Raw genomic sequence first — 23,288 nt, 5'->3', positions numbered from 1 at the left:
CGACATGGCTCCGTCCAAGGGGCCATGCAGGGGGCTGCACTGGTTTGGCTAAATGGCTGCAAGCTGATGTGCAGACAAGGCCGAACGCCCTATGTGCAGGTAGCGCAGTGAGTTGCTCCCCGTTCTACGTTCCCGACCCCCCTCAGTTGTCTGACACGAATCGAAGCCCCTGCTTCCAGCCCTGCGGTGCTCGGCACAGCTTCTGCTGAAGCCCCATAAGTAGTGGCACTCGATGCATTTTGCTGGCCAGAAGACACGGCTGGCAAGTGCTACCAGGTATTCCCCCTGCTCTGGGACACCCCTGAGTGCTCTCCCAGCCTGGGGAGTGAGAGGAATTGCTCTCTCCATTGGGGCGGAGGTTGCTGTGGCCATAATACTTCTGGGTTGCAGAGTGAAACAACCCTTCCCCAGAGAACCTGCAGACCTGAACGCAGATGCTCTGATGTGTGCTGCCCATTAGGCTCATCTTACTTCCCCCTTCCTCCCGCCCCCATCCCTTCTTCCTCACAGATACATCCTATGCAGTGAGTCTGGCTTGGCTTCTGTTAGAGGCTGATTTTCCTGCCTGTGTGCTCTTGCCAGCTGGCTAGTTTCAACCTCAGGCTCTTCCACTGACATCTCAAGCCCTGTAACATTAACACCAAGGACCGTAGGCTTCTACTTTGCAAAAACACCTGCTTGCTGGGGTGAAGTGGATGCACCAGAAGCTCAGTGGATTGTTGACAGGAGACCAAGGCCTGATCTCCTTTGAATGCAGTTCTGACTGGTAGAGGGTGGTTCTTTGGTCTCCTTCCCCTTTACCTAGTTTCCAGTGGTTTGGCGATCACTTGGTTCCTATCTCACAATACAATTTCTGTTTACCCGTGGCTGCAGCCTGGCTTCCCTTCAGCAAAGGGTGCAAAGCGTCAGTTTGTGGCGGGTGGGGAAGTGCACTGAATGGGTGCAGAGTTTTAAAATCTCTCCTGGCACCCTAAGGCCCGGGCTACACCGCTCTGTACTGGTGTAACTGTGCGGGTGAGGGATGTGGCTCCCCCGTTAACAGGGAGACCAGTGCAACCCCAGCGTGCCAGCAAGTGTAAAGGTGCCTTATGCCAGGGGTTCGCCACCTTTTTCCTCCTGAGACCCCCCCAACATGCGATAAAAACGCCCCGGCCCCCCCGTGCCACAGGAACTGGCTTTCGGCAGCCGAAAGTTAGGGCGTTAGGGGCCAGCAAGCAGGGCACGGCCTCGGGGCCCCTGCAAGGCTCAGGCTTCGGCCCCATGTGGTTGGGCTTTGGGGCCCCGGCGAGTCCCATGCTGGCCCCGCGGGGCGGCCCCCCTGAAACCGGCTCACGGGGCCCCCGGACTGAGAAGCGCTGCTCGAGCACAGGCCCCCTCTCGGCTACAGACCCCCGGGGACGCGCCAGCAGAACCGGGGTCCCCGCTGGGGCTGCAGCGCCCGGCTCCGGCGGCGGGGCCCGGCCCCAGGCGTCCCCGCCCCCGGGCCGCCCCGAGCGCCGCGATCCGGGCCTGGCTCCGCCGCCGCCGCCGCCCCCCGCGGCCATGTGACGGGAAGCAGCTGAGCGCGGCCGGGCGGCGCCTCCGGCTCCCTCCGGCCGGCCCCGGCCCCCCGCGCTCAATGGGCCCGGCCCCGCCGACGGCCCCGGGCTCCCCTCTCGGCTCTCCCCGGGGCGCCCCTGCCCCCCGCCCGCCCGCGCACACATGGAGGCGCCGCCCGGAGGCACCGCGGCGCAGGAGGCGGAAGGTGAGGGGGGCCCGGGCGGGGCGGGGCGGGGCGGAGGGGGGGGCCCGGGGCTGGGGCTGGAAGTGGTTTCCGTCATATCCAGGGTTTGCAGTTTGGTTCAATGGCTCTCAGCCCCCCCGCTGTGCGGATTGGGGGTGCTGTGGGGGACGGGGAGGTTGGAGGGGGTGCAGAATGGGCAGGGAGAGGGGCGCGGATGGGGGTGCTGTGGGGGACGGGGAGGTTGGAGGGGGTGCAGAATGGGCAGGGAGAGGGGTGCGGATGGGGGTGCTGTGGGGGACGGGGAGGTTGGAGGGGGTGCAGAATGGGCAGGGAGAGGGGTGCGGATGGGGGTGCTGTGGGGGACGGGGGAGGCTGGAGGGGGTGCAGAATGGGTGGGGAGGGGGGTGTGGACGGGGGTGCTGTGGGGGACGGGGAGGCTGGAGGGGGTGCAGAATGGGCAGGGAGAGGGGTGCGGATGGGGGTGCTGTGGGGGACGGGGGAGGCTGGAGGGGGTGCAGAATGGGCAGGGAGAGGGGTGCGGATGGGGGGTGCTGTGGGGGACGGGGAGGTTGGAGGGGGTGCAGAATGGGCAGGGAGAGGGGTGCGGATGGGGGGTGCTGTGGGGGACGGGGAGGTTGGAGGGGGTGCAGAATGGGCAGGGAGAGGGGCGCAGATGGGGGGTGCTGTGGGGGACGGGGAGGTTGGAGGGGGTGCAGAATGGGCAGGGAGAGGGGTGCGGATGGGGGGTGCTGTGGGGGACGGGGAGGTTGGAGGGGGTGCAGAATGGGCAGGGAGAGGGGTGCGGATGGGGGGTGCTGTGGGGGACGGGGAGGTTGGAGGGGGTGCAGAATGGGCAGGGAGAGGGGTGCGGATGGGGGTGCTGTGGGGGACGGGGGAGGCTGGAGGGGGTGCAGAATGGGCAGGGAGAGGGGTGCGGATGGGGGGTGCTGTGGGGGACGGGGGGAGGCTGGAGGGGGTGCAGAATGGGCAGGGAGAGGGGTGCGGATGGGGGGTGCTGTGGGGGACGGGGGGAGGCTGGAGGGGGTGCAGAATGGGCAGGGAGAGGGGCGCGGATGGGGGTGCTGTGGGGGATGGGGGAGGCTGGAGGGGGTGCAGAATGGGCAGGGAGAGGGGCGCGGATGGGGGGTGTGGATGGGGGTGCTGTGGGGGACAGGAAGGTTGGAGAGGGTGCAGAATGGGCAGGGAGGGGGTGCAGATGGGGGTGTTTGGATGGGGCGTGCTGTGGGGGACAGGGGAAGTGTTTGGAGGGGGTGCAGATGGGGTAGAGAGGGGGCACAGGTGGGGGTGTGGATGGGGAGTGCTGTGGGGGACGGGGAGGTTGGAGGGGGTGCAGAATGGGCAGGGAGAGGGGGCACAGATGGGGGTGTTTGGATGGGGCATGCTGTGGGGGATGGGGAAGTGTTTGGAGGGGGTGCAGATGGGACAGAGGGGGCGCAGGTGGGGGTGTGTGGATGGGGTGCTGTGGGGGACGGGGGAGGGAGTACTGGCAAGGGGAGTGTGTGGCGGAGAAAAGGGAGGGGGGCACACAGGGTGTTGGGGGGCAGTAATGTGAAGAGCAGGAGGCAGCTGCGGGAGGGAGGCAGGTGACCTGGGGTCCTGGGGGAAGTGGAGTGGAGCAGTACCGGCCTGGCCTCACAAACAGCCTGCCTGCTATGCCCAGGAGCCCTGATGGATTTGGGGGTAGCTAAAGTGTCCTCCTTCCTGCCAAGCGCGATCCTACCCCAGCCCCCAGCAGTGCAGCACGGACAGCAGAGTCCTCGCCCCCAAAAGCCCCCTTGGCAGCTCTCCCTGCGTCCGGGTGGATCTCTGCTTCCTCTGCACCCTGTGTCCTGGGGCAGGCAGCACTGTGCCTTCTCCCTACGGTGCTGAGAAGCTGCGTGAACCTGTCCGGGGGGGACAGCAGTGGGGGTGGGGTCACCTCAGTGTGGCTCTTGGCGTGGGGGGGCTTCACCTGCTCTTGTTTGGTGCACATGGGGGCGGATTTTCGAGGGACGCTCCCAAGTCAATTTCAGAAGATCTGTCTAAGATGCATTACCCAGCTGAGTCCTCTGCCAAGCTTAGTGGCTGTACAGCCACTTGGTCCTCGGTTTCAGGGTTTCTTGCCCCTGTTGCTGTGTGAAAGACCCAAACAAACCGAGCTTGGGGGAGAAGGGACTGAAGGCTGAGAGCCGTTTAAGGCACCATGGAGAAGAATCTTTCTCTGTCAGGTGCAGCGGCCTCGGGGTTACCTGAAACAACAGCAGGTAAAGCCTTTCCAGAGAGAGGGGTATTTTGGGGGTTTTTCTGGATGTGGTTACTCTCAGGTCACTTAAATTGTGTTGTTAGCTGGGTGCACAGGGCTTGATGTGTGCTGGCTCCTCAGCAAGGCTCCGTCTGCCTTAAGAGGAAGAAAAGAAAAAAAAAAAAAAGCATTTCAGGAAACGATGGCTGGGAACACCTTGTATCTACACGCAGCAGGTGTCCCAGGCGTTCAATGAGGGTTGGGTTTAAGGACTGGCTGCACACTTCGGAATAGGTCTTCAGCAGTGTCCCGCTGAGTCCATGCCGTCTACAGGGGGGCGTTTTTCTGTCCAGAGAAACAACAAGTGTTGCAATTGCAGTGCTGCATGTGGCGGTCTTATTTCCATCCCACAGCCAGGGAAATGATCCCACAGCCCCTGCTCCTTGCACCAGGGCTGTGCGCTCTGGGCCAGGAGTCCCAGACTGTGCTGCTGTGGGGGCGATTTTCAGGAATGCTGATAACCCATATATCTCCCGTTGACGCCACACTGCAGAAAACCAGGCCTACTGTGTGTAAATGGTTCTGTTCAAAGCCGTGTTGCCATGAGGATGTGCGTGATGGTTGCAGAGATAATCACGGCAATAAATCATTCAATACACAGTGGCTGTACCTGCAGCAATCTCCTGCTTTTGAGCGGACATGTCTTCACTAGGAAACCGAACCCACGCTGACAATGGTTGTCAGTCATGGAAGGTGTTGAAAATGGTTTAAAGGCTAATGTAGACCAGAGAAAAAACATTTCACAAAGGAGCAGAGGCTGGATGAAAAGCATTTTCAGTAATAGGTGAATTTCCTAGCGTAGATGGCCCTTAGGAGACCTCTCCATTCATTCTGCTGACGTAGGAAAGCCTCTCTCAGGGGTAGCTGTTGCTGGGGTTGCAATGGGGAGGGGGAGAAAAGGGAATAGATAATCTTTATGCTTATAAATGGGTAGCCCTATTCTTACATCATATGTTACAGCAGGCATTTACCTTCACTTTTTGAGGGGTGAAATGTAACTTCATGGTCAATGTCAGACACTGGTATTTTATCAATATACAGTTTGTATTTAAAACCTACCAATCTCCTGCTACAAATCAGTAACTATACTGTATCCATTTGTTGGTATTAGATTTTTCTGTGTGTGTATGACCGGCGTGTTATGGAAAAGCCATATTAAAGTGCACAACTTCTCTGTCCCTGTTGCAATTGTTTATTAAGCTGTACATTTTTTCCGAATGTATCTTTCACACCCATTCTCTGAAATCTAATACTGGGGAAAATTGCAAATGGTCATGATGGCTTGAGGGTCTCAACCAAGATGTTTCCTGTTCTACATACTGATTATGTCCCGGGGTTCCTTTGGTAAGAGTAGTGGCTTGCACTGCTGTTTTGGCCTGGAGTTTCCTCTCCCCGGTTGTGCAATGTGGCGTATATCTGTTGCCACCCTAGAGGTGGCTGCATTTCAGTGGTGGTCTGGGTTTGAAGTTTCTAAAAGGCTCTGGAATCAATTGGGATGAGAGGTGCTATTTACATATAAACTACTGTCACGCTGCCAGTCAAAACCGAATTGGAAAGTAACATACTACATTAGTTTTGGGGCATTGCCAGTGTGATTATTGTACAGTGCGCTCTGGTAGCATCTTCCATCCAAGGTTCTCAAACTGCATTGTAAGGTTCAATGAATTGTCACCTCTCCCAGATTCCCAAAGTAAGTGGTGATATCCCCGTTTTGCAGTTGGGGGAAACTGAGGCACAGAGGCGACGTGATTTGCTCAAGGTCAGAGTGAGTCTGTGACAGAGTGGGACTAGAAACCTGGTCTCCTAGTCTGGTGTCCGAGGCACTGACATCCAGTCTCACTGAGTGCGGTAGTGCTGGGCCAATAGCTGTTCCGGTTTGGGATAAAGATGAGAATGGAATGGAGAGGGCTCCCTTCTGATTTTTTTTCAGCTCTTCCTGAAATCAACAATCCAAGATTCACTGAGGAACTCTCCCTCATTGCAAAGTATCAAAAAAGGGCACAGTCCCCCTGCTAGCCCCCCCCCCCCCCCCGCCCTTTTCCCTTAGCAGGTCACTTTCCAAATCCCTTGCAGTGCAAAACTGGACACCAGCATTGCTGTGGGTTAGTGCCCTAGCGTAGTTTCTGGAGAGCTGGGTTCAAATCCTGAACTGGGTTACAAGTGAAAACGAATTTGGTGGCTACCTCAGAAAAGCCCTGTGACTGGCAGCCTGTGCTCAGAGGCCTGGAAGTGGACTAGCAGTGAGTACATGTCTCCATTCCTATGCTCAGCCTTGGCTTTAGCCTCCTCTGCTAATCCTCTAGGCCTGTATCATTGCACTACTGCAGTCTTCTTTCATCCTGGGTTTTGATGCCATTTAGCATAAGGTAGTTTCCAGCATTCTGCTGGGCTAATGCTCCATTGATATTAATGTACTTTGAAGTCTTATTCACCTGAGCAAAGGTTAGCATACAGGAAGGTTGGAGTCATGGTTCCTGGCTGCCTAGATTGCTAAGACTTGGGGTTTGCTGTCCCAAGCAGATCCAGTGTTTATACTCCTATTTGGAAGGCTAGGTCGTGCAGTGGTTTAAGAAGAACATAAGAACGGCCATACTGGGTCAGACCAATGGTCCATCTAGCCCAGTATCCTGTCTTCCTGTAGTGGCCAATACCAGGTTCTGTGGATGAAGGGAAAGCAGTGGACGTGTTATTCCTCGACTTTAGCAAAGCTTTTGACATGGTCTCCCACAGTATTCTTGCCAGCAAGTTAAAGAAGTATGGGCTGGATGGATGCACTACAAGGTGGGTAGAAAGTTGGCTAGATTGTCGGGCTCAACGGGTAGTGATCAATGGCTCCATGTCTAGTTGGCAGCCGGTGTCTAGCGGAGTGCCCCAAGGGTCGGTCCTGGGGCCGGTTTTGTTCAATATCTTCATTAATGATCTGGAGGATGGTGTGGATTGCACCCTCAGCAAGTTTGCGGATGACACTAAACTGGGAGGAGTGGTAGATACGCTGGAGGGTAGGGATAGGATACAGAGGGACCTAGACAAATTGGAGGATTGGGCCAAAAGAAATCTGATGAGGTTCAACAAGGACAAGTGCAGAGTCCTGCACTTGGGACGGAAGAATCCAATGCACCGCTACAGACTAGGGACCGAATGGCTAGGCAGCAGTTCTGCAGAGAAGGACCTAGGGGTGACAGTGGACGAGAAGCTGGATATGAGTCAACAGTGTGCCCTTGTTGCCAAGAAAGCCAATGGCATTTTGGGGTGTATAAGTAGGGGCATTGCCAGCAGATCGAGGGACATGATCGTTGCCCTCTATTCGACATTGGTGAGGCCTCATCTGGAGCACTGTGTCCAGTTTTGGGCCCCCCACTACAAGAATGATGTGGAGAAATTGGAGCGAGTCCAGCGAAGGGCAACAAAAATGATTAGGGGTCTGGAACACATGAGTTACGAGGAGGGGCTGAGGGAACTGGGATTGTTTAGTCTACGGACGAGAAGAATGAGGGGGGGGATTTGATAGCTGCTTTTAACTACCTGAAAGGTGGATCCAAAGAGGATGGATCTAGACTATTCTCAATGATAGCAGATGACAGGACAAGGAGTAATGGTCTCAAGTTGCAGTGGGGGAGGTTTAGGTTGGATATTAGGAAAAACTTTTTCACTAAGAGGGTGGTGAAACACTGGAATGCGTTACCTAGGTAGGTGGTGGAATCCCCTATCTTAGAAGTTTTTAAGGTCAGGCTTGACAAAGCCCTGGCTGGGATGATTTAGTTGGGATTGGTCCTGCTCTGGGCAGGGGGTTAGACTAGATGGCCTCCAGAGGTCCCTTCCAACTCTGTTATTCTATGATTCTAGGTGCCCCAAAGGGAATGAACAGAACAGGTAATCATCAAGTGATCCATCCCCGGTCGCGCATTGCGAGCTTCTTCTGGCAAATACACTCTTGTGTCTCGTCCCAGAGTTCTGGTTTCAAATGTAGTTTAGCTCACAGGGGAGAATGAGTCATGTGGTGTCAGCCTAACACCTGGAGGGTGTTTGTCCATGTTACAAAACCATTGCTCAGCTTGGCGCAGTGGCTGGCCAGGAAAGTTTTCCGCGTCAAGGCTGCTTTGGAGCAAGGGCCTCATTCTGTTTCGGGCTTAAAGTACTGTAGAACTGCAGAGTTACGAACCCCTCGGGAATGGAGGTTGTTCGTAACTCTGAAATGTTCCGACCTCTGAACAAAACGTTACGGTGGTTCTTTCAAAAGTTTATTACTGAACATTGACTTAATCCAGCTTTGAAACTTTACTGTGCAGAAGAAAAATGCTGCCTTTCACCATCTTAATTTAAATGAAACAAGCCCAGAGACAGTTTCCTTACCGTCTCAAATCTTTTTTAAACGTTCCCTTTTATTTTTTTATTAGTTTACATTTAACACAGTACTGTACTGTCTTTGCTTTTTTGGGGTCTCTCTGCTGCTGCCTGATTGCGAACTTCTGGCTCCAGAGGAGGTGTGTGGTTGACTGGTCAGTTGTAACTCTGGTGTTTGTAACTCTGAGGTTCTACTGTTTGTTGCAGGACTCTAGGCAGTAGGTTGGTCTAGTTCAGTGACGGTAAATTTTACACGAACGTAAGGGGAATCTGTTGTTTAAAAAGCAGCGATGCAGCAGGTGGCCGGTTTAATGGGATGCGATGTGACCTAACCAGCTGAATTGCCTCCCGGTGCCCTTATGAAAAGCTCCTAATGTGTACTTCTGGTATGGTAAAAGTACGCTGTTCATTGGTAAGGATGACCTCTTCTGTACGCTGTAACTGAGCTCAATGAGGGGCTGAGAGATTGTGTTGCGGGGAGGGGAGATATAGGCCCATGTGTCCAATCTGAAGAGCCCACCTTGGACCGTGAGACCTCCCTCCAAGGGAGCTCGCTGGGTTGATTCTAGCCATGGGTAACAAGGCCATTTTACGCAAAGCTATAGGTCTCAGATTCAAACAGGGATTCTTGAAGCTTCTGAAGAGGAGCCTGTGACATTGGCAGTTCCAGTCTCTAGCTGGACTAGCCGCGAGAGTCGGATATGTGGTGTTTAACGTCTAAAGTGGCAAATCTTGGGAGCGCTAAAGCAGAACAGCAACCAGAGCCCGGCAGTAGAGCGGTTGCTAGTAGGAGACTGAGCCAGTTAGTAGTTAAATAATTACAGAGCTCATCACCCAGAGCCCTCAAAGCATTCCACACCTGAATATCTTCACAAATCTGGCCTGGGGTGACTTGCTGAAGGCCACACAGTAGCACTGGGAATAGAACTCGGGTCTCCTGCCTCGCAGGCTGGTGCCCTATACATCAGCCTATGCATGATACTCTGCTGTGGGAGCTTTCACGGGGGCTGCTTTTTATCAAAATACATTGACATCTTCAGCTGGTCCTTAATGTTGATTTAGTTGGGGATCGGTCCTGCTTTGAGCAGGGGGTTGGACTAGATGACCTCCTGAGGTCCCTTCCAACCCTGATATTCTATGATTCTATGTCTTGAAAATGTGGTCTGGTGGGCCCAATGCTGCCCTGCTGAATTCAGTGGGAGCAGGACAGGGCCCGAAGTGACTCTCCCTAAGCTTGCAGAGGGAATGTCAGAGCTGGGGCTAGAATTTGGGAAGCCCAGTCCCCATACTCCAGCCACTAGACTATGCTGTTGCTTGCACGGCCTCATGATTGCTGCCTATCCTCGGCTTGGCAACGCTGCCATCCCCACACGTGTGCGTGGTCTTGGGTGGATGGTTAGCCCTGTCGCATGCTCTGTGAGTAACCGTGCCATCTTGTTCCCCAGACGAGCCTCTCCTGCTGGCAGAGCTGAAGCCAGGGCGACCCCAGCAATATGACTGGAAGGCGAGCTGTGAGACGTGGAGCGTTGCGTTTTCCCCAGACGGCACCTGGTTTGCCTGGTCTCAGGGTCACTGTATAGTCAAGCTCATCCCTTGGCCATTGGAGGAAGCTGAACTGTAAGTACCCTGCGGTGGCTCAGAGAGGGAGGGCGTCTCTCCTGCTAGAGTCCATTGGCTGCTCTTCTGTAGCCCTCTCGCTCAGCGTCCCTCAGGGCTCAGCAAGCAGGGGTTAAGGAAGGCGAAGGACTGGAGATTAAACGAGGCCTCCCATAGCTCCTGCAGCATCAGGGTCCATCCCTCCCGGGTGAATTGATCCGTGGGGTTAGCAGTGTCCTCCCATAAACCAGCCATCAAGGGAGTCTAGGTGCCCCCTAATAGGTGCTGTAACAGCTGAGTCTGGGTGCTGTTAGGGCCCCTCAGAGAGCTCTGCTGAGCCATGTTACAGGACTCTCTTAAAGATCTCCGCACCATAAGCTCCCAGGAGAACACCCAGCTGGAGCAGTGAAGGATTCCTGTTCACCCTGCTGCGTCAGAACCAGCTCCGCTAGACGGAGCATGTGGCGTTTGCAGGACTAGCCACCGAGGCTGAGATTACAGATAAAGTGATAGGTAAGCTTGGGAGCGCTAACGGGGCAGTCAAAAGCCAAGGGATTCCCTATCACCACCACACCAGTTTAACCTTCCTGCATGCAAGAAAAGGAGTACTTGTGGCACTTTAGAGACTAACCAAGGTGCCACAAGTACTCCTTTTCTTTTTGCGAATACAGGATAACACTGCTGTTACTCTGAAACCTTCCTGCATGCCTCCCTCTCACTATCAGACCACCCTGGGAGCTTGCTGTCTTGTTAACTGGCATTGCTCTGTGCATTCTTCTGGTAACATGTCACCAAATCTTCTGCAAAGGAAATGCTCCCCTGAGCCTGCAGCTATGAAACCTCATCCCTTTTATGGGTTAACTTGCTTGGTTTTGGCTTTTTTTAATTGGAGAATGAAACCTTTGCAAGAGATCACCTCAGCGAGGCAGCCATCCTGTCTTCAGAGACCACATGCCTCAGTTTCCCTCCCTCCCCCTGTGCTGGAAAACTACCTGCATTAAGCAGTCTGTTTTTGTCAGTCCCTTGAATGGTCAGATTTCACTGTAAAGGGGCTGTCCATGAATTATGTAATGCATCAGGGGGTGGGTGAGTCCTTCATTTTTCATGTTTGTTTCAGTGTTACAAAGGGTTACATGGGCATGGTGGGTCTTGAAAATCCCCCAAAATATGTTATGTAATATGTGGACAGTTCCAGACACTTCACTAATCATGCTTCACTGGAAAATCCCCACTCCATTATCAAAGTGGTAGGGTTAGTCACTTAACACAGGAGATGGTGCTTCAAGCTGTTTGGTTGAAAAGCAGCTTTCTATGCACTGAGTTCTACGAATACATAGACTGGAGAACTGATTGCGTAAGGAGGTAAAATCCCTGAGGTGTGTCCCTGGGTGGGTGGTCCTTGCCCTTTTATCGGGGCTGTTGCAGCCTCCTGGGAGAGAAGAGAGGGGCAGTTCAGTTCTGCGTTGCTGGCTCCACTGACTCGTAGGCAAACCGGGACATGGGAACTTCACTTGGGGTGGGAAGTCAGGGTGTGGGGGAGTGAACCAAAGCTTGAGAAGGAGGATTCCTTCCTTGACATTTGAAGGGTCTTAGGGTGAAGTAGCAACATACAGGAGGTGCTGGGAGATCTGGTTTCAAGTTGGCACCCCTCCCTACACTGACGGCCTGGCAAGGGCACCTCTCTACCCATGGTACTTGTCTGGCCCCCATTCCCGTAGTACCTGAGCACCGCACCTCACCTGTGTGGCAGGGCAGTGCTATTGTCCCCTGCTGCAGATGGGCAACTGAGGTACACAGGCTAAGTGACTCACCCAAGATCACATGGAGTCTGCGGCAGAGCAGGAAACTGAATGCAGGTCTCCTGAGTCCCAGGCCAGTGAATCCCTGGCCCATCCTTCCTCTTCCCGTATGGCTTTCATTCAGCTGTCCTATGCACCTGCTAAGTTAAGGAACCAAGTTAATGACCCCAAGCTGAGCTATGTGCCCCTGTTACGGGCAGGAAGGCAGCCCCGTGGCTGGTTTGTTTGGGGAGAGCGAGTAGATCCGGATAGGACAAGAATTTTAGAAGAGTAAGCAGCGACATGCTTTGAACTGTAAAAGCAGCTGTGCTGGAGTGGTCCGAGTTGTCAAAGCTTGTCTGTAATCAGCTCTGCTGAGGCCTTCTAGAGGATCAGCTCCACCTAGGGCCAGACACACAGACAAAGCCCTGGTTTGACCAGACAGCTTCCTCTGGTTTCAGACAGGGCAAACGACACTGGTTTGAATTGTGTCTTCACCTGCCTACACTAGGGAGCTTGCTCCTGAGTCTGGCCACCGCTAGCTGAAATCCCCGGTGCAGACACAGCCCCCGAGCCACGCCTACCTAGCCGCGTGCAGTAGGCTCTAGTTCCCCTAGAGTGAATTAGGGTGGGTGGGGGAGGACGAGGCAGCACCTGCAGCTGCTGTATGACCCGACAATCCTCTGCTCTCTGCAGAAGTTGCAAAGCCTCTGAACGCAAGAACCGTGGCGTCAAAGCCGACGTGAAAGGCGGAGGGGGCGCGAAGGAGAAGACGCTGGAATGTGGCCAGATTGTGTGGGGGCTGGCCTTCAGCTCCTGGCCTCCGTATGGCGATAAGGAGCGGGACGGCCTGCCGGCTCCGGGTCGGTCCTGTCTGATCCTTGCCACGGGACTCAATGACGGGCAGATTAAAGTCTGGGAGGTGCAAACAGGTGAGTGTGTGTGGGGGGGGGTTGGGGTGGCTTAAATCTGTTGGATTAATCCAGCTCCTGAGGAGAAGGATAGGGGCATCACTTCGTCCTGCAGTAGCCCTGCACTCTCTGTATCCCGGAGGGGGCTAGACAGTCTCTGCCTGCCTCTCCCCCTTCTCCACCACCCATGGAGCTTTTCTGGGCCCCTGAGCATGTTGGACTATAAGGTGGATAGAAAGCTGGCTAGATCATCGGGCTCAATGGGTAGTGATAATGGCTCCATGTCTAGTTGGCAGCTGGTATCAAGTGGAGTGCCCCAAGGGTCGGTCCTGAGGCCAGTTTTGTTCAATATCTTCATTAATGATCTGGAGGATGGCATGGACTGCACCCTCAGCAAGTTTGCAGATGACACTAAGCTGGGAGGAGTGGTAGATATGCTGGAGGGTAGGGATAGGATACAGAGCGACCTAGATAAATTAGAGGATTGGGCCTAAAGAAATCTGATGAGGTTCAACAAGGACAAGTGTAGAGTCCTGCACTTAGGACGGAAGAACCCCATGCACCGCTACAGACTAGGGACCGAGTGGGTAGGCAGCAGAGCTGCAGAAAAGGACCTAGGGGTTACAGTGGACGAGAAGCTGGATATGCGTCAACAGTGTGCCCTTGTTGCCAAGAAAGCCAATGGTATTTTGGGATGTATAAGTTGGAGCATTGCCAGCAGTTCGAGGGACGTGATCGTTCCCCTCTATTCGACATTAGTGAGGCCTCATCTGGAGTTACCTTGTCCAGTTTTGGGCCCCACACTACAAAAAGGATGTGGAAAAATTGAAAAGCATCCAGTGGAGGGCAACAAAAATTATTAGGGGGCTGGAGCACATGACTTATGAGGAGAGGCTGAGGGAACTGGGATTGTTTAGTCTGCAGAAGAGAAGAATGAGCGGGGATTTGATAGATGCTTTCAGCCACCTGAAAGGGGGTTCCAAAGAGGAAGACTCTAGACTGTTCTCAGTGGTACCAGATGACAGAACGAGGAGTAATGGTCTCAAGTTGCAGTGGGGGAGGTTTAGGTTGGATATTAGGAAAACCTTTTTCACTAGGAGGGTGGTGAAGCACTGGAATGCGTTACCTAGGGAGGTGGTGGAATCTCCTTTCTTAGAAGTTTTTAAGGTCAGGCTTGACAAAGCCCTAGCTGGGATGATTTAGTTGGTGTTGGTCCTGCTTTGGGCAGGGGGTTGGACTAGACGACCTCCTGAGGTCCCTTCCAACCCTGAGATTCTATGATTCCTAGTATTCCCCAGCTCTGATTCTCACATTGCAGCTCCTCTCCGATCCGAGCTGGCCTGGCCTGGCCCAGTGTGCCCCTTGAACCTGTCAGTGCTGCTTCTAAATCATCTGGCAGCAGCCATTCCAAACCTTCCCTCCCAGCCTCTGCTTGCGTGAGGAAGTAGGAGAGCTAGCCATGGCTGTGGGGGGTGGGTCACTGAGCCTGCCTTCTCTGTTACCACGACGGCCCTTTCTCCTTCTGGGCAGCAGATCAGAACTACAGTGGCCACTCCCTGCCGGTGGGGATGGCCTGGGGGCAGAGGAGACAGGCAGGTTGGGACTCCGGCCCATTCTCCCACAGGAGTAGCCAGTAACATTGACGTTCTGTGAACTTGACGTTTTGCCCACCGTCTCGCTTCCTGGTAGCGTGGGACAGGCTGCGTCCATAATCCTTAGAGCAATAGGAGTTTGCTGGTGGCTAACGAAACTCTGCCCTGTGTTTTAGACTACATCCCTCGCCAGCTTTCGCAATGCCCTCGAAGCTGGAAAGTGCAGCTGGCAGCGAGGGATGTGTGTCCCTGGAGCTGCCCTGACGAGCACGTCTGTCCAACGCAGGCTGCGTTCCTGCAGGCGAGGCGAGACACGCTTGTGTCTGTGCCCATGGTGAGACCGTACTGAGCTGTGTGCTCGTGTCTGCAGGGCGCTTGCTTTTCAGTCTCTCCGGGCACCTGGACGTCGTGAGGGACCTGAGCTTCGCTCCCAATGGAAGCCTGATTCTAGTCTCTGCATCCCGGGACAAGACCCTCCGCATCTGGGACCTGAGCAGAGATGGTACGAGTAAGTGCACACGTCCCCGGGGGGTGTTCAGGTGGTGGGCCTCAGACTCTCAGGTCGTTACGAGTAAGGCTACGATTTGGTCACGGCAGTCACGGATTCCGTGACTTTACCGGACCTCTGTGACTTCTTTGGCTTCAGCTGTCAGTGGCTTGTGGCGGGGGCTGTGGCCGGGGCTGCGTGCCCTGCCCTGCGGCCGGGGCTGCAGAGAGGGCCGTGCGTCCCCCTTAAGGCTTCCCAGGGCCGTGCGCCTGTGGCTGGGGTTGGAGCCTGGACTTTGTGCCCCAGCCCCGCAGCTGCGGCTAGCTCTGGAGCAGGTGCTGTGCACACACCCCCCACCCCGTGGCTGCAGCCACTGGAGCCATGGCTGTACCCCCTCCATGGTGGGGTGGCTCGGCCTGTCAATCCCCCCACCATGGGACTCTAGCTATCACTCCTCTCCCCCACCTAGCCCTGCCCCCCCCCCCCCCCCCCCCCGGTTATTTTTTGTAAAGTCACAGGCTCCTGTGAATTTTTGTTCATTACCCGTGCCCTGTCCCTGGCTTTTACTAAAAATAACCATAGCAAACTCTTAGCTTTATTTATGAGCCCTTGTGTTACACTGGTATCGTCCAGAGGAGGGGCTCTGCTCTGCTTGGATGCCAGCAGGACTTTGCTGTCAGAGGTCCGCGCCCCCGTTATGAAGGCGCTGAGCAGTTCGATCCCAGCTCATTGAAAGCACTTTGAACCTAACTCTGTGGAGACTCAAGGGAGCCAGGATCGAACGCGCTGAGTTACTGTAGCACAAGTGAGCGGCAAGTGGAGCGAACTCCTGTTTTCCCCCTGCGTGGGTGAGGGATGCCCAGCATGTTAGGAATGCTGGAGGCTGACTGAGGGCATGTCTGCTCTGCAATCCAGGGCGTGGGTCTGGCTTGAGCAGACCTGCCCGAGCTAGCTAGCTTCGCTCTAGGTAGCATGGGTACCAGAGCAACAGAGCTTCAGCACGGGCTGTGCCAGCCCCCCTGGAACCGTGGGTAATTACTTGCGTGGCTAGCCTGTGCCAAGCTCCATGCAGCCGCGGCTCCGCTACTCCGGTACCCAAGCTAGCTAGATTAAAGCTAGCTTGGGTATGTCTACACAAGCCACAGTCGCACCCGTGATTGCAGTGTAGACACTCCCTGAGAATAAACCCAATGCAGCAGAGAGAGCGTCTGCACGGGGAAATCTATCGGATCTAATCTAGTCTGAGACACCCCGCTTCCTTACTTGGAAGGCTGGCTTCAGAGAGAGCAGGTGGAGGTAGGGTAGGCAGGTGGAGGTAGAGCCTCCAGCTCTCCCTGTCTCTGGACTGGAGGCTCTTCTCACAAACTGTTACTGCCATCCCCAGGTAAGCAGGTCCAGGTGCTGTCTGGCCACACGCAGTGGGTGTACTGCTGCTCCATCTCCCCTGACTGCAGCATGCTCTGCTCTGCGGCTGGAGAGAAATCGGTGAGTCTTGCCTATTATTGGCGGGGAGGGAGGGTGGTTTCATTTCTTGCCCGTTCAGCTGTCAGAGAGCCCACCTGCTCCTCCGTAGTGCAGACAAGCTGGCTTAGTGGTGTGTACTGGCCCTCAGGTCAGCTCTTGTGAATGGACCGGCCTTGTGTTTTTATGCCCCTGATTGTTACCCGTCTTGCTCTTCTGCCATCCCAGCCCTTCTCCCTGATGCACTGGTGGTTCTGTTCCATGGACTGGTCAGCAGGGGTCACCCTTGTGCATTGTACCCCTGTCCCATCCCTCACAGTATCTGCCCTTTGTCTTTCCCAGGTGCGGTATCCTGTCCTCCCCCACTCCACGGTGCTAGAGTCCCACAGAGTCCAAAGCCTCGTCCTCTTCGCTGTGTCTCACGCCCAGGGCTGCTGCTTGCTCAGCCCATGGGGGATGAGGGGAAGGGGCGGGCTGAGCCGAGAGCTGGTGTGCATCAGAGTGGTGATGCCCGCATGAGCAGTGCCTATTCCCCCTCCCGCCCCCCCCCGGTGTCTCAGGAGCGAACGCTTGGCTGGTGATGTCCCATGAGGGACGATAAGAGAGATCCTTCTCTCCCTAGCATTCCCAGTCAAGGGGCTGCTCCCCTCCCATGAGCCGAAATTGTAACCCTCCCCCTGTGCACTCCCCCCCAGGCCTTCCTGTGGAGCATGCGCTCCTACACCCTCATCAGGAAACTGGAAGGGCACCAGAGCAGCGTGGTGTCGTGCGACTTCTCCCCCGACTCTGCTCTGCTGGTCACCGCCTCCTACGACACCTGTGTGATCATGTGGGACCCCTACACAGGGGAGCAGCTGAGAACGCTTCGGTAAGGAGGGTGGCCCCGGGAGCTTTCTGGGCATCAAGCGAGCACAGGGGCATTGGGGAGAGGGAGCGCTGGCGGAGAGCACGTCTGAGGGTGCTCCGGTATTTGAAGCTACTTAGCCTAGGGGCTCCTGCACGCTGCTAGCTGCATTCCCCCTGCTGTGCATATCGGTCTGTGCCGCTCCTCCCCAGGAGGGAGAAGAAGGTAAACGAATGGCGCTTTCCCATACACGAGGGTAGGTGGCTGCCTGTTACTGCTTTGTGTTGCTCTCACAGCATGGGAGGGAAGAGATGGCCCCAGCACTTTCCCCGTGGTGCATTGGAGTCTGTGATGAGTGCCTAGCCCTAGCCCCCCCACTGCTCAGCACTGGGGCACTTTCCTTCCCAGTTTTTAAAGAGCAGCCCGGGGACTGGACAGCTCTCGCCATGGAAGGACACGCAGTCTGTGGCATGCGTTTCACAGTGACACCTGTGAACTGTGCTCCAATACCAGTGACGAGGACTCTCGGAAGGCAGGAGCTCTGATTTACCATGTGTCCATCCCCCCAACAACACCCCCCCCCAGCAGCCGTACGGGCCAGGGCTCCAGTGTAGCTCAAATGGACGTGGTGAGTGAGCTCTTCCTTTTCCCTCCTGCTTAGCCACGTGCCGCTGCCCCCGGCATTGGACTATGGCAGTGACATCCATGCCAGCTCCCTGAGGTCCGTGTGCTTCTCTCCGGAAGGCTTGTATCTTGCTACAGTGGCAGACGACAGGTGAGGGACTTGGTATCTTATGGCTGCCTACTGCAGGGTCTCTGCCAGAGCAGTTAAGATGAGCTGCAAAGCTCTTCTCGGCTTCTGGTCCTCAGCTTTCCAGCAGGGACCTCTGCCTTTTGAAGCTGGCTGCTTCTGCCAGTGCCGGGGCTTTCAGAGCAGCATGACTTGACTCTGGTCTTGGTTTGATGTGTCTTTGGGACCTTGTTCGTTTGTCCTGACACCACAGTGGCCGGGGGCTGTAGACTGCCCATCACAGGTAGTTGTGTGTAACTCCTCTTTGGACATGGCTGCCTGGTTGCCATGGTGACAAGGCCTAAAAGTTGGATGAGCAGGTAAACCGCTGGCTCAGGTGTGTATGCCAGTGCCCTACCCAAGAGGGGGGTTGATGGGTGTCGCCACCATCACCTTCCCAAGACCGGTGTCTTGTTGGGCTACACACCATGAAGCACTAACAGCATCCTGACTCGCAACAAATTAAGTTCTGCTGCCTCCACCCCCCTGGTGCTGTCAGCTGCCTTGGAAATCTGGGGGGGAACCTAGAGAGGATTCCTTGCAGATCGAGAGCCTGTTGTGGGCTAAAATCAGGACTGTAACTTCTTGCTGCTGCTTTTTGTCCAGTGCCTGTCCACTGTACAGGCAAACTCCCCAGCTCCTTGTCCCAAGGGGCTTTGCAAGGTTCTGTGTGCTTTTACAGAACCATTCTTTTTGCATGTCGGGGTTGGTGACCCTGGGAATGTCCCTGTGGAGATGGGGCTAACCCTGCTGTTGAATCATCGGCCAGATTACCGTCTGAGCCAGGTCAAGCTGGCAAGGGTGGTGTGTGTTGGTCCTTTTGTCCCAGCTGGTGCTGGTATCTCTATTACTTTTTTTGTCTGGGAGAAGGGTTAGGTAAATGGAAGTTCTCAGAAGCGGAAACCTCTTCCATCCACCCAGTTCACTTATGGGCCAGGGTCACAGTCAAGATACTGGGCAAGGTGGGCCACGGTCTGACCCAGCATGGCAGCTCTTCTACGTTCTTATGACCTTGAGCCAAGTTTCTTTATCTCTGCCTCAGTTTAAGCCCCTCTAAAATGGGTATAATGCCTGCCTCACAGTGGAGTCGTGAAGCTGAAGTAGCCTTGTAAATTTCTTGGAGGCCTATGGATGAAATTTTCTTTAGAAATGTGTGTGGTTATTTTAACTTTGACGGCTGAGAATTTATTTTAGCTGATGCAGTTGGAGTAGCTAGTGCCACTTAGGTTTGTAAACTCCAGGGCCATCATCGTGCTTCTCTTTCTCTCCTTTAGACTCCTGAGGATCTGGGATTTGGAACTAAGAACTCCAGTGGCATTTGCACCCATGACCAATGGCCTGTGCTGTGTCTACTTCCCACACGGCGGGTTTATTGCCACAGGGTGTGTATGTTCTGTGCCAGCCCGTGGGACGTGCTCTGCCGAGAGCACACTCTGCTTGCGCTAAGTTTGGGGTGAGGGAGGTGGGGGAATGGGACTCCACCTTAACCTGAAATGGCTGCTGTTGTCTCAAAAGTGGGCATCCTCAGGCCCGGTCTCCGCTACAGGCTTCTGCCAGCACACAGCTGTATCCGTCGTCACACCCCTGACCGACACAGCTGCGCTGGCAGAAGTCCGAGCGTAGATGCTAGAGCAGCCCTTCTATCAGTAGAGGGTGCTTTGTTCCTGGGGGGTGGGGGTGTTTGACCATACCAGTACAAAGCACAGGGCTGCTGGTATAGCTGTGTCCACACTAGCACCTAGCTGGTGTTTTACAACACGATTCCTATACTGGAGTAGGGCTCCAAGTGTGGACATGACCTTGGTGCCAGGAAAGAGCGATGTTGAAAAATCCTGTGCTTGGAGCATTGTTTTCCCTCCCAATTCCCTACTCACCAAGCTTGGTTGGGTTCCTGCCTTATTCTTCCATCTCAGCTAGCAGCCCCCATGTCCGTGTGTCCCCCTCCCCCCCGGGACTCTAGGGTTCAGCAGTGAGCTGGGATGTTGCAGTCAGCCTTTCTCCTCTGCCGGAACACACCGTGACAGTCCAGCTTTCTCAACCAGGCATGAGAGGCCTTGAGTGCGAGGTTTCTCTGGAGTGTGCAGGATGGGCTCTCATGAAGTCATCCCAGTCAGGGGTGGGGAAAAGGGGTGCGAGTGAGAGCCTGTGGTCTCCCATGGAGAGGAAAATCTGCAAGGAGGTTGCAAGCCCGAGGTCCGTGATTGATGACTATCCACTTCCTAAAAGCCCCGTGAGGGCAGCTTTTTCTTTCCTCCCCATGCAGGAGCGGGGTCAGGGCCACAGTCGCCAACTTTCACAATAAGCCAAAAATCAAGCTCATCCCATTTCAAAACAAGCCAATCCCTAAGAACCCCAACACTCTGTGACTGGCCCCCCGGCATGCAGTCTGGGACTGTGGGGGGCCCTCTGTACATCCCTGACTCTCTCCCCCCTGGCCCCTGCTCAGTGGGAGCTGATTTAAAAAAAAAAAAAAAAAGCAAGCTGCTACAAGCCAAAACCTAGCCAAGAGGGGAGTTGGATTAAGCCAAAAACAAGCCCAATTTCTGCTTTCCCCCCACTCCCGGGTTTGGCATGTCTGGTCAGGGCACATATGCTGTTTGTTCAGATGCTGAGCTGCGTGGATGCTAACCTTTATCCTTGGTCTCTTGTTGCAGGACAAGAGATGGCCATGTCCAGTTCTGGAGTGCCCCCAAGGTCCTCTCATCACTTAAGCACTTGTGCCGTAAAGCTCTCCGCACCTTCCTAACAACGTACCAGGTGCTAGCACTACCCATTCCCAAGAAAATGAAAGAGTTCCTCACCTACAGGACCTTTTAAACCCTGTGTAGTACATGGGGTCCAAAGAAACCTGGAGGTGGCTGGCTTCCTTCCTTCTGAGCTTTGTTCTGGAACGGAGGAGCAGCTGGGGCTATAAAATGGTCACAAAGACCCACTATGTGCTATGGTTCTAGTGCAAGAAGGATTTCTGTTCCTCTGTTTGGGGCGTATCTTTGACCATGTAGGTTATTTTAATAAGAGAACCCAGCAAAAACATGCAGTGGGCTAGTTGATTGAGCTTTGAATTTGTTAGAACTCAATTCTCAGACAAGGAGGGGCAAGAGTTCTATGCAAGCGATCCATCCATTCAAGCAATGGCTGTCCAGGGCGTTGGATTCGGAAGGGCCCTGCCAACAGCAACACAAGCTTCAATTCTCTCTCGGTGCTTTCACGTCAAGTGCAATTGCTGAACATTGTGTGTTAAAAGCTAGAGGGCTCTGAGAAGCTGCCTTCACTGGTATGGCAATCCAAACTCAAACCGGCACTTTCATGAATGGGAAACTGTGTCCCCTAGTTGAATTACTAAATGAGGCAGTGGCTTTCATGTTTATTACTTTCTTTGGCCTGGTTCCAAGATGGCTGAACCTGAACAAGTCTCTGTGTTGTGGGCAAAGACTTCGAAATAAAAGGTTTGTTTCCCCCTTTTGAAGAGTTAGAGATGCTCTTCCTAGAGCCATTTTTTGGGTGACAAAAGTACACGGCCCTGAGGGAGACCCAAATGTTCAGTTGCAGGGGCCTGGCGTGGAGTGAAAGATCCCCTTAATACTAGTGTGGCTGCCAGAATGAAATTGGCTTAATCAGCCCACTTGGCAGAAACACAAGTACTTGTGGTTTGGTTATGTGGTGTAAGGCAGATGTCTCCTGTGTGTGTAATGGAAAGATGAACACCTTAAGGACAGTGACTGGGGGTCAGGACGTGCTCTGCACCAAGCCAGCTGCTGGTCTGGTTTTGTGAAAATGATTTCAACTTTGGGCAGCTTTTTAATTTGTATTGGCATACACTAATTGTGGCAGAGCCTGGCTAGTTGGCATTATGGGGGAGGCCAAGCATGAACTTGTGAATTTTGCAAATGTGTGTGTGTGTCGGGGGGAGGGAAGGGGCAGATTTAACAACAACCAATAACTACCAGAACTGATTTGTTCACTTATTTTGACAAGTCTCATTGGATAATTCACCAATGTACTATCCCAGTAAATGTTCTGTGGCCCTGTTTTTAAGAATGGTGAATTCTTGGCACTATAGTCACTTCTTACACTTGGCAGAGACACAGCAGCTGACAGGGCTCTATTGTCCTGTTCTTGTGCTGCTTGTTCACTTTCTCTCCAGCCAAAGTACTGCTTTTTGGAGTCTAATTTCCAGGGAGTTTTCCAGGCAGGGCTAATGACTCATGTGTACTGTATCAAAGAGGGGTGTGTGAGAGAAGCCATCTCTCATACACCTGTTTCATTTGGGCTAGTTTCTGGCAGCAGTAACAGTACATGCTTTGTCATAATTGCTCCAGTCCCCCTTTTTATAATTACCCACGTATATACTGCTGTGCAACTGGAAGGGCTGTAAGCTACTTCAGAACACATGGCCATGACTGACAGGACAGGCTAACAACTTCCCCTTTTTAGAAAGATTAAATGTGGAATCTAGCCCAAAGAGACTAAGCTTTTAATATCCTTAAATCTTGCAAAAATACCCCCAAACCTTAAGTGCCACTGGACTTTCTGTTAAGGAGCACAAGTGATAGTATGGGTTAATTGGAAGACTGCTGTCCACACCATGCTGCTGTAATAGTAAAACAAAGGGGAAAGTGCCCCCTTTGAGTGGCACGCCTCAGATTGGGTGAAGCTAGGTCTGATCCAGCAAACCTAAAACCAATGTGTTCAAGTTCTGAACAAGAGCTCGTTAAAAGATCACAGCAGCAAAAGGAGCCCTTTCTCTAATGCTGGGAGCAAGGGTAGTGGGGGGAGGGAGCGTTGTCCCTTTAAACTAGCAGTTTTCTTGAAGATAGATCTTGGCCAGCAACTCTGAGCCCCATATGTGCACTGAACCTGTCTAGCAGAAAGGGGTGGTGAAATCCCCATCTGCACTGAAGAGCAGTCTCAACAAACCAGCCACTTGTTATACCTCAGTACCACAGCTGACCACCTCAGCAGCACCATGGGTACATGGAGCATCGCTCTCTAAGCTAGTAGAATGACTGGACCCTATCACTCACAGCTCTTCGATTGTGAATTTCTTCTGCGTTGTATGTAAAGAGCATCCTGGGACACAGATGGGCCCAGTCGAGCATCCTGATTGACGAAGTTGAAGATGGCCTTAATTTTTACTTGACCACGATCTGTAGTATTGCCGTCATGTACACAGGAGCCGGAGATGTTTTTACAAACTTCAAGAGGCAAAATAAATGTTTCCCTTTCCTACAACTGATTACTAGTATGTCGTCATTCCTAGGCTGTAACTACACTAACCTGCTGCAATTTAGGACGGCAGGCCTGAAGCACCTACTGTAAAGCCAGTTTACAGAATGTAGGGTATTGATTAAATCAAGAGACCCCTGTATTCTGCACTGGGTAATGGTACACCATCTCTGTTTAAGAAGATCCTTCTGAGACCAGTTTAGGCTTCCTGTGAAATTGTGTCACGGGAAAACCTCA

At 53.9% G+C, this 23,288-nt stretch overlaps 1 protein-coding gene across 2 annotated transcripts; it reads left to right on the top strand.

Annotated features, from left to right (window-relative positions):
• Window positions 1–1,585: 1,585 nt before the first annotated feature.
• Window positions 1,586–23,057, top strand: WSB2 (WD repeat and SOCS box containing 2). Of its 2 annotated transcripts, none has more exons than XM_048821093.2 (9): window positions 1,586–1,744; window positions 9,812–9,983; window positions 12,437–12,672; window positions 14,614–14,751; window positions 16,115–16,215; window positions 16,887–17,059; window positions 17,697–17,810; window positions 19,100–19,207; window positions 20,480–23,057. In XM_048821093.2, exons 1-9 carry the CDS (start codon window positions 1,702–1,704, stop codon window positions 20,640–20,642), a joined length of 1,248 nt encoding a protein of 415 aa, XP_048677050.1. In that variant the 5' UTR covers window positions 1,586–1,701; the 3' UTR covers window positions 20,643–23,057. The 2 variants fall into 2 exon arrangements, with proteins under 2 accessions (XP_048677050.1, XP_048677051.1); XM_048821094.2 differs by having other exon boundaries at window positions 1,587–1,744; window positions 14,614–14,745.
• Window positions 23,058–23,288: the final 231 nt, after the last annotated feature.

Source organism: Caretta caretta, chromosome 15 (genome assembly GCF_965140235.1).
Source record: "Caretta caretta isolate rCarCar2 chromosome 15, rCarCar1.hap1, whole genome shotgun sequence".
In the NCBI taxonomy this organism is placed as follows: domain Eukaryota; kingdom Metazoa; phylum Chordata; order Testudines; family Cheloniidae; genus Caretta; species Caretta caretta.
The sequence above is the reverse complement of the archived record's forward strand: the minus strand, read 5'-3'. Positions and strand labels throughout refer to the sequence as shown.